Source organism: Notolabrus celidotus, chromosome 15 (genome assembly GCF_009762535.1).
Source record: "Notolabrus celidotus isolate fNotCel1 chromosome 15, fNotCel1.pri, whole genome shotgun sequence".
Lineage (NCBI taxonomy): Eukaryota > Metazoa > Chordata > Actinopteri > Labriformes > Labridae > Notolabrus > Notolabrus celidotus.
The window spans coordinates 7,510,678-7,522,156 of record NC_048286.1 but is presented as its reverse complement, the minus strand read 5'-3'; the positions used below and the strand labels follow the sequence as shown (position 1 = coordinate 7,522,156).

Genomic DNA, 11,479 nt, shown 5'->3' with positions numbered 1-11,479 from the left:
TTGTCTTTCTCTGATTGTTTTATACAGTCTGTGATTTTAACAGAAGGGGTTGTGGAAACCCCCTCACTCTAAGTAGCTAAGACTGATAAAAGTGTCGTCATCCTTATATCCACATCCCTCCATGCTACTATCGACACGGCTCATGATCAAGCTAAATGTTTGTCATAGTTTTTGTCTGATTCATCACTCTGAGATTATTTGTTTGCGTTTCCGAGCAACTGCAGCTCTGTTACCCTGACAACTGCTTCTGTTTTTACTCTACCCAGAAATCAACGCGTTTCCTGACCGCAGAGGAAGGAGGAGGAAGTCTGTTATCAAGAGCACAGAGGCATTCGTATGAGATAGCGCAATGATTTCCATCACATGTAAAAAGAAAGGGCCCCTCCTTTCTGTATACTTCTCTTCTTACTTGTGAAAACTTATGATACGTTAGTAAAGTACAAATTAATTGCTGTGATGATATACTTCACCCCTGGTAGCCTATTAAAGAAAATAACAGGACATTGTTTTTATTTATTTTCTATTTTTTTTAATTTTTTAATTTATTTATTTCATTCGTTATTCATATTTATATATATATATGTTTTTTTCGCAATTTATGTAAAGCATCTTTGAGCACCCGGAAAGAGCTATATAAGTCCAATCATTTATTATTATCAGTTATTATCAGTTATTATTGTTATTATTGTTATTATTGTTATTATTATTATTATTATTATTATTATTATTATTATTATTATTATAAAAAAGAGATATAAAGTTATATTATTAGGGTTTTTTTCTGTTAAATCTAGTAACCAAATCGGTTAAGAGACAAATGTAGTTTTTTATTTTTTTATTTTACAAAAAACGTAAGTAAATATTAAAACACTGGAGCTAATAATGCAGTATTGGCACTATCATGTTATGACCTGATGAATGATACTTAATTTTTTTTCACAAATGCATAATTTAAAATAATATGTACATTTGACAAACGAATTTTGATAATCATATAAATTAAGAAAAACATGATGAAAAGCAAGGGCCTAAGACTATTGACAACATTTTAGAGGAGGGTGTATCATTCTTCTTCTAAAGGTACAGTGTGTAGAATTCAACAGTGTCTAACAGAACAGACAGAAATTGAATATAATATTCCTAAATTTTTTTCAGTGAGTGTATCATCCCCTTATTTCAAAATCATTTTGTTAACTTAGAATGAGCCTTTTATATTTACATCAGGAGAGGGACCCCCTCTATGGAGACGGCCATCTTGCTCTGCAACATTTCTACAGTAGCACAGAATGAACAAACTATACACCATGAACATTTTCTTCATAAAGATTACTTGATAAAGGAAGGATCATATTTATCATGCATCACAGGAGCTTCTTTTCTGGGGGTTGAGCAATACCCTTATACAGTATATTCCCCTTTTTACACACTATACCTTTAACATAAAGAAATTAAAACCTTACCCACAATGGTTTAACACTACCTTAGCTGCTAGTTTCTTAAGAAACTTGCTTTTTTTTTCCTTTACAGAGTGAAGAAATCAATCTCAGTTTTAGAAATAGCATTTTCGGTTTTTTAAATACCTTTAGATTCAAGATTCAAGATTCAAGATTCAAGAAAGCTTTATTGCCAAGTGAGCTCGCACACACAAGGAATTTGATGTGGTGAATGGAACACTGGTACTTAACAACAAGACAGTAGGGACACAACAAGACAGTAAGGACAATAAATATATAAACCTGAACACTAATTCAAAAATTAAAAATAAAAATACTATCTGTACAAAGAAAAGTATAGAAGTACTTTAAAGACATGAAATAAGTTAAACATTCAAGTTTTTATTCAAGTTTGTGAAGACATAGGACACAGGAAGTCAACATGTTAGTAGAAGGCATATTACAAAGTTCAAATACACTTTTTCAGTAGTGGCAACAATAAAAGCCCCTACCGTACTGAAAGTCCATCGTCTTCTACTAATCTTAAAATTTGTACTGCTTTTATCCTCCATAATTTCATAACAGCAATAATTTGTAAATAATATCAAAGTTGTGTTTGGTTCTTTGTTAAACTGCATTTATCAGTAGCTGGGTGAGTATTTTTAAAAGTCACTTATCATTGACCCTCGTTTGTTTATGTTCTCCTTGCAGTTCCACATCCTGCCACTAGAAGTCGCCAGATTTCAACTGACATATTTCTGCATGACGTCATAGTTTCTGCGACATTTTTAACAACCAGAAACGTCAGTTTTCGGGGACTCGATCATCGGGGTGTTTGGAGAAGGTAACATCATGGCGACAGGACCTGGAGAAGCGTCCACTGGACACGATGCAGAATTGGACGAGTTATTGGACAGTAAGGAATGACATGAAGATTTAAGAGCGGCCCTACTGTGGTTTGACACGGTTTGATCCGGGTTTAAAAGCCACGTCTGGAGAACCGGCTCTCTGTGTTAGCTTCTGTGCCTGGTAGGACCTCCCGGTTCAGCTCCAGATATAGACAAGAAGCTTAAATAACTGCTGACAGTTTGTGGTTTCATGCGCCAGATCAATCAAATACGGTGCAGACTGGATCAGACTGTGTCCCCCTGTGGTTTGTTATGTTCATGAAGCTGTGATCCAAAGTAACCAAGCGGTGTTTAGACTGAAAACCTTTGCCCTTGAATTTTTAACGAGTTGGCTTCAGATTTAATAAGACATTGTGATTTAACATGGAGACTAAGATGTTGGTGAAATGAGTGCTGCAGTCAGCCTTTATGTTCCTGCCTTGCACTTTATCCTGCGTATTATTTTGCTCTTTTTTGAGAGAGATTCCTTAAATGTAGAATTATTGAGTACACTTAGCTAAAAGAGAACAGTCCCTAACAGAGATTTGGATTAGATTAGATTAGATGTACTTTATTGAACCCCATTGGGGGAATTATTTGTTCCAGCAGTTTACAACACGGGACATATGATACAACAATGTACTTACAGTAAAATAATAATGATAAAAGTGGATAGAAAATAAAAGGCAGCAAACATAACAGATACACTATACTTCTACACTTCTATCTTATTAATCAATAGTAAGGTAAGTTATTGCACGGATAAAGTTGCACCAGGATTTTATGAACACACACAGTATGAAAAAAACACTCAATATGAGATGTTTACAGTCAGTTTGTGGTTCTGAATCATAAATAATGACCCCGAAAGACAGAAATCAGCAAAGTTTTTCAATATAATTGTATGAAAGCTGTGTGGGTTTTTTTTAAAAAGAGGTGATATTTTGCCTTTTCCCCCACAATTTAAAAGTAACCATTAAGTAAAAATTTTGGATTTCAATACTAAACTGAGGCAAAGTTTTGAGTTGTGAGGTAGAAGACTGCAGGCTGCCCTGAACGGCTGGTTCAACAAGTCACACAAGAATTCAGCAAGAGGCACATTTGCACAAATAGTGACCTCACCTGTTGGTGAATCTCATTAAAACTGCAAATTTGTCATTTCAAAAAGAGAAACATGACTTTGTTGAATGACAACAGTGAAGGGGGCTTCCAGAGTGCTGGGTTCTGGACACACGTTTGCAGATGAATTTATCTCTGACTTTCCTTTCGTTACAGGTGCCTTGGATGATTTTGACAAAACATCGGTCCCTCCAGCTCCTGAGCCTGCTGCAGCTTCCTCCTCAGCCAGCAGTGGTCCAGAGAAGGTTTGTGTCATGTTAGTGTGGTGTTGATGTTTCAGCCTTTGCATTCTCTTTTGTTGTGTATTATGTATGTTAAAAAAAGATGAAACCTCAAATTTTGTGACAACAACAGAGGATGTTTTGGGGAAAGTAACTAAAGCGAAGGAATCAAGTATGTTATAGTGAAGATTATTCATTTCAGCCAATACACTTGTACGTACCATCATTTCAATGCAGGATATTTACACCCCTGTTATGACTCGTCTACGATGTATAACACACCAAGGTAGAATTATGAGGCAAAGTCATAGGAAGTAACAGATGCAGGAAAATACGTGACAATGTAACGGCAGAACAGAGCCGTGTGTATGTGCATGTTTGAGTGTGTGTGTATGTGGTGCTGTTGTTGGGATCAATGTGTAAGTACAAAGGCGCAGTGATGGTGCGATTTCATTCTGGCGCTGTTGATGCATTGCATTGTGTAAGAGGCTTATGCAGCTGATGCCAAGGAGTCTATTTTTGATCAATTCTCTTGAGTTAAACTGTCGAGAGGGTGCTTTAAAGTTTTTTCTCCTTTGTGTAGCCGCCCCTGCTTGAAGACTGCAAACTGTTTGAGAGTTTATTTGAGGGTGAAATGGCTTCTCAAGCCAAGGAAGAGTGGGAGAAGGCCATGACTGAGCTAGCCCATGAGGAGCCCGAGTTACTGCAGCACTTTCATAAACTGTCAGAGGCTGCAGGCAAAGTTGGTAAGGTTCATTTGCATATACTGTTCTTCAGATATGTTTGCTGTTTTGGTCCTGCAGCCTGAATACCTATTGTGTTTTCTGTTCAGGCACTGACACAGCCTCACAACAAGAATTCACCTCCTGTCTTAAAGATACCCTCCGTGGTTTGGCCAAAAACGCAGACAACCTGCAGGTGGGTAAAGTCAGACTAAATTAATCATAATCAAACTTTTAAGTGGGATGGAAACAGTTTTCAGATGATCTTTATTTTTTACAGTCGTCAGGATTGGCTGGGGACGACCTTGTCAAGGCTCTAGAAGGCCTGGGATTGGATGAGGCTGGTGAAGGAAGTGATGATGGAAACATCCTGCCCATCATGCAGTCCATCATGCAGAATCTCCTCTCTAAAGAAGTGCTGTATCCGTCTCTCAAAGAGATCACTGCCAAGGTTTGTATCTGCTTTGTAAGCACTTACTTTGTTCTCCAGATTCTCCTCAAAGTGTGGCTTATAATTGTCCCTGACCCTCACAGTACCCAGAGTGGTTGGACACCAACAAGCCAAACCTGAGCCCAGAGGACTTCCAGCGCTTTACCCAGCAGGCAAAAATCATGGGAGACATCTGTAAGCACTTCGAGAAGGAGGAGGAGGGAGCAGAGGAAAAAGACGGCACGTTTGAGAACATTATGGATCTGATGCAAAAGGTAAACTCATCGCATTTTACTTTTGGCTCTTTGATGGTGAAATTTGAAGAAAAGTCTGGGAAAGAACAGGACTCGGTCGGTTCAGAGGTTTGTTGAACTGTGTTTTGCTTTGTGCTTGTTGAATATTTAGATTATGAATCCGCTTCAAACACTGCTGTGGCTTTAAGAGCTAACATGATGCAGATAAATAACTCATTACATTATCATTTGACAGCATAGCTTATAGTTAGTCTTATTGTTGGACATTGTTGGGTCTGATGAGCCCATTTCTCCTTTTGTACACACTGCATGGGGTGAATTTTTCTATACGAAGATATTAAAGCTACCAATTTTGAATAATTCAGCTGATTTAGGGGCGTGGCTGGCCTGACTGTTAAGCAGACTCGTAGCAGCTGTTAGCAAGGAGGTTAAAGGCCCGAGTCAACTCAAACTCTTTGCCTCTTGTTAGGTTGACAGAAAGGTAGGTTGAGTCAGCATTTCCAATAAAGTGATTGCCATCAATAGACTTAATAGCTCTGTTTCAGGAACCAATAGGTGACATCACTGAGACTATGTCCATGTTTACACAGTCAGAGGCAAAGACCTTGTTTGTTTGATTATAAACGTATATATCTCACTGTAATGTTTTTATTTACAGCTGCAAGACCTCGGCCAACCTCCCAAAGAGCTGGCGGGTGACACGGTGAGTTCCCTGCTGCCCTCAGTCAACAACATAAAAGCTTAATGTTCAGACTTTAGTCTGCCTGAGCCGCTGTCACTGGCACAGAGCATAAATCATAGAGATGGGTCTGATGATGCAGGACGACCTCTGTTTTAACAGTACTGAAAAATATTTTGACAAAGGACACATTTAAAGAGGTTTTGTCATTTTAATGTCATTTCACATGAGCCTAGCATGACTGCAGTCTCACTAGGGACCAACCAAAATCGGATTTTTAAAGGCCAACATCCAATGCAGATAATGAGAGAGCAGGTTGGCTGATGGCTGAGACACAAAGCTGATCCCACCTGTTGTTTTTTTTGTATTTGATATGATACAACAATTTAATGATAATAGAAAGTGAGAAACAAAGTTGCTGAACTTCAATAAACATTTTATTAGATACACGTAGGTGGAAAAATATTTGGCTCAGTAAAATGTTGCAACAATGGACTAATGGACTTCTGTCCAACCATCTATTAAAATATGGAAATACAAGGTAGATATTAGGGTTACAAAAACAAAGTCATTTATAACTCCATTATTCCATGCACATAACAATCTGATAACATTTTTAGATGGAATTTAATTAGTTAATGAAATAGTGAAATACAGCTGGTGATCTATAGATTTCAGAACATAATAATAATCATAATAAATGTATTTATAGAGTGCTTTCAATCAAATTCAGAGCCTAAAAGAGATGACAATAATAAGAACATTAAAACAACATATAAAAAGCTTCAAATACACAACCAAGCAGCAACCTCCAGTCTCAAAATATGAAGCCCATGCGGAAGTGTTATAAACTGCAATTCATCGAGAATCCACTTGAGGCTGGCTGCAGAAACACCAGAAACCACATACACACCAATTCAAAAAAGACGATCTTTGCAGCATTAATAAACATGTTTACAGCCTGGTATAAAATGGGTTGGGTCTACGTCGCTAATTTCTCTATTGGCACGCACTGTACGGGGGGTGAATTTGTTTCTGACGCTATGGTTCAGAAGATTTTAAGATTATGAGATTTTGCCCAAATAAGGACATGACTGACCTGACTGACAGGCGGGAACACATAGCTGTTGGCTAGGAGGCTCAAAGCCCGCCTCTTTACGTCACACTCTTTTGGAGTTCACCATTTCCAATTTGGCTCCCACAGACGATTGGCTTCCAAACAGAGCTCAGGAACAGATGGGTGAAGTCACAGATACTACGTCCATTATTTATACAGTCTATGTGCACAACAGACCATAAAACAGGGCATCAAATAAATGTACAACCTGAGGAATCATTCACATCAGTAAACAGGTGTGTCATCAGCTTTGCTTTAAATACCTCAATTGAACATACCCACCTAATATCAAGAGGGAGACTGTTCCAGAAAGTCGATGCCAACCTTTTTTTTTGTTATGACCTTGGGAACACGTAGTCCCCTGGGAAAGAAGTGTCCAAGAAGGTACATATGGGTTCACCAGGTCAGTGAGATATGAGGGTGCAGTGCCGTTTACAGCAGCACCTTGAAATCTGCTCAGGCAGCCAATGAGGAGTGGAGAGCATGGGAGTTATGGGCTCATGTTTGCATGATCTGGTCAGAATACAAGCTGCTGCAAACTCTTCTTAGGCAAACCTGACAGAAGAGCATTACAATGTTCTAACCTGGATGAGACAAGAGCATGAATGAGAACCTCAGCATTATTAAACGACAGGATAGATCTTATCTTGGCAATATTTCTGGGATGGAAAAGGAAACTCTGGTTACCTCTTTAATATGAGTGATATTTATAACAGAATCAATACTAAACTGCATTATTTTATTCATTATAACAGAATTTATATTAGACATTGGCCAGTAACTGTCAAAGATTTAACAGGCTGTCATTTAGAATGATAAAAACGTGTTATCATCTAGAAAAGACGATGTGAGCACAGGCATTGGCCGATGCGATTACTTAAAAATGCTGTCAATTGGCCTGATGACTGATAAATCTGTCCATCTCTGAATCTCCCTCTCTCCCTCCAGCCTCCTGGCTTTAACTTCGACATCGAGTCCCTCAATCTCCCAGGAGGCCCTGGGGCGGGGGCGGCAGAGCAGTGCTCCATCATGTGATGAGGTGGCGGTGCGGTCCATCAGAAGCACTGGAGCCAGAGGGTCACTCTGTGTGGGCGTCAGACAGTCGAGCAACAAAGGAAGGAGGGGATGACAGAGAGAGAAGTAAACGTGAGGCAGGAGTAGAACTGGACTGTTGACACTGTTCTCCCTTGAGCAGAAGGTGTGTGTGTGTGTGTGTGTGTGGGTGCAGGAACATCAGGAGGAGGCAGGAAAACCAACAGGAAGTTCACACACAAACACAAACTCCTCAGCCTAAAATCACTGACCGCACAGCTGAGAACACTTCATCCCTGCGTTAGCCCGTCAGCGGTTGCCGTTAGCGCTTTGACTTTTTTATTTTAGCATCATTCCTTTATTTCGAAAAAAACAACAGTTGCAGTTTTTTGTGTTGTTTCAACTGTTTAGCCTCATGGTTAAAACCAACCACACCACTTCACGGGTTTAAACAGTGCCTTTGCAGAATGATTTTTAAGATGTTGTTTTAGGCCTCATCAGTAGAAGGTAAAGTTTTGATATCATTCATCCGAGCACTTAAGATCATTGTTCTAAAACTGTAGGCTCATCCCATTCTTTCACCAAGGTAGTGATGATTCTTTGGTACCTCATTAATTACACACCTCTGTTTCTGTACAGCCTGTATAGGATGTAAATGAAGAGCTAATCACGTGTTAACATGTAAGGAAGATGAAACTAACCAAGTGTACATTTGTTGATTATTTATAAAACTAAAAGAGACTAAAGAGGAGTCCTTGTTAAAGGATCCTCCTGTAATCCAGCCAACTAACATGGCAATAAAATAAGACCCGTCCCCTGTTCCTGTCCCCGCAGTATGAACATAAAGTGATTGCGATGATGATTCCTGAATGCCTTTGCTGTGGTTACAGTGATCATTATAGTGTAGCGTTACTGTGAAAAGTGCTTCCCTTGTGATTCCCTGTGTGTTTAATGTGCAGAGTGATGTTGTTTTGGTATGGGGTCCCTGCTAGGGAAGAAATTTCAGAGGTATTCACGAGCTGTTTACCACCTATTTACACAAATATACTATACCCTCCATTAAAAGTACATTATGTTCTTTCCAGAGAAGGCGGGTAAAAACATCCTGATGTTAACACATTTCGGCCGTGGCTTGTTTACTCCAGCAGCCACTTCTCGCCGGCTGCTAATGCCAATAGACAAAATTAAGCGCTGTGACTGTACAGACAGGTCTAGAATTCACACGACCAGCAGCTCATCAATAACTGTGTAATAAAAGGTTACTGTAAAAGGATTCAGTCAGCCATGCACTGAAGCGAGAGCAGATTTACGTGGAACACGGCTGAGGGGTCGCTGCTGTGGAGGTCCATAAAGGCCCGTGGTTGTCACTGCAGGGGGGTTCAGCAGGGGTGTGATCCATTCAACTCTCAGGCCGATGTAAACATGCCCTACACACGGTTAATGAAATGCATCCTGATGTTTGACACTACCATTTTGTTTTGTAAATATATGAAATAAAATAATATGATTCAAATCGCTTTGTGTTGTTGTGGAGTGGGAGTAGTCATGAGTGATTGAATATGAGAAAACGTATTCAGGTACTGTAAGTTTTTACATGTTTGATGGTTTTAAAATTGTATTATAGAGTAAAATTTTACTTCAAAATCAGCTTGATATGATACCAAAGGTGTAAGATATAAAGATTAAGGCTCTTTGGTCATTTTAAATTAAAGAAATAATGTTTGAACAGTACACAAACTGAAAATATATCAAACTTAACATAAAAAGCATCAAGACAAAAGTATAAAACACAGGTGTGTGTGTGGGTGTATGGGTGTGTATTATATTAAAAATATAATATTAACTACAGAAATCTGCAGTATCTATGCATAAATAAGTTGGCAAAAGAAATGATTTGGGGTGTCGTTGGCTTAGCAATTTAGACGCATACCCCATATACAGAGGCTGTAGACCTTGATGCAGCGGTTGCAGGTTCCATTTCCAGCCTTGACCCCTTGCTGCATGTCTTTCTCTCACTCTCTGCTCACTACATTTCCTGTCTGTCTTCAACTGACCTATCAAATAAGGGCAAACATGCCCTGTAACATAATTTTAAAACAAAAAAGAAATGATATAAGATGACAAGCTGCAAATATGAATGTAGCCTCATGCATCAATAATATGTAGACTAGGGTAGTTTGTTATTATTCTGTCACATAGTTGGGAAGTTCATACTCAAGCAGTTTTCTGAAAATATGACTATACATTTAGAAAATAATTACATTCTAGTTTTAAATGAGAGAATATTTTTTGTTGTTTTCTTATTTTTTTGCGAAGTCAAGGATAAAAAAACTGCCTTAGGAAGTGTCAAGGTCCACTCATTTTTTTGAGACTTCAGTTTTGTTTCCCTGGTCAAGTTTTTGTTGTTGGTCCTTCTTCACTTTACCACACTGAAAACAATGTGGGAAAAAGCAGATGACGAAAACCCTGAAAAACACAGTAAGTACACTTCCAGTTTTGTGTTTCAGGATTTTCTTGACTGACTCCAATGCCCAACAACTAAAAACATATTCCACCCTGGAATAAAAACAAATAACATTCACAGGCCAACCTCTGCAAGATCCAATTTAAATATATTTAGGAGTTTTTGATCAGATCAAATCAAATCCATTCACTGAACAGTTTGTGATCAAATAATCAGCAGAGGCAGTTACCTCATTTGTGTACTTATGATATCCAAGTGTCTACATTTTCATCCTGAGCATCTCTACTTTGCTTTGAAGGCATGTCAAACTATTGTAAGCCCTTAAATACCTAGTATTTTTTTATAATTAGGGCTTTTAAATGGTAAAAATCAAACATGTAAATATAATGGCAGTATAGATGCTGCATGTTTAATAAACACACATGGACTTCAATTTAACAAAATTGACCCAGTTCTGCTCCTACCAGCATATAGTTTCAAAAAATGCTGTATAGTATTGCCCCCCTTCTTGCTATATTATATTATGTTGTATTACATTATTATTGTTTACTACAACTTAGGTCATATTAAATACACATATTTATTTATTGTATTGCGTAATCTGCCATTACCAACCATAATCACACCATGTCCACCTGTTACTACTGAAACTTTTTTAATACTGCCTGTAATTACTGCTATTTAATCCATTTGTAACATTTGTATTAATCTAAACTTCTTTTGTCACATTGTATCTAAATTGTATTCTATCTTTAATTATCTATTTTAATTTGACTCCTTTTATTTTACTAATTGGAACTCTTTCTTGATTGTACTTATGTCTGGGTTGCTGTAACAACTGAATTTCCCCCACGGGATCAATGAAGTAATATCTTATCTAATCTTATCTTATCAAATAGTGTTTTATTCTTAGTTTGTTCAAAGCACACAGTTGGAATTACTGTTTAAAAGTGATATTGTTCTATTTTAATTAACTTTGCTGTAGTCATTGATAATAACACAATAGTTCAGGTGAATTAACAAACAAACATGTACACTAGAGGTTTACAGAGACTAAAATGTACTCGTTAAATGTTCTTGTCATTGAAAGTACAGTAGGTCTTATGTGTCGTTAACACAAG

At 37.9% G+C, this 11,479-nt stretch overlaps 1 protein-coding gene across 1 annotated transcript; it reads left to right on the top strand.

The window, feature by feature from the left end:
- The first annotated feature begins 2,144 nt into the window (after positions 1-2,144).
- pex19 (peroxisomal biogenesis factor 19) lies at positions 2,145-9,407 on the top strand. The gene is made up of 8 exons (XM_034702395.1): positions 2,145-2,349; positions 3,596-3,684; positions 4,244-4,406; positions 4,493-4,578; positions 4,663-4,833; positions 4,917-5,087; positions 5,725-5,769; positions 7,811-9,407. The coding sequence occupies exons 1-8, from the start codon at positions 2,286-2,288 to the stop codon at positions 7,895-7,897; spliced, it is 876 nt and encodes a 291-aa protein (XP_034558286.1). The 5' UTR covers positions 2,145-2,285; the 3' UTR covers positions 7,898-9,407.
- The last annotated feature ends 2,072 nt before the right edge of the window (positions 9,408-11,479 follow it).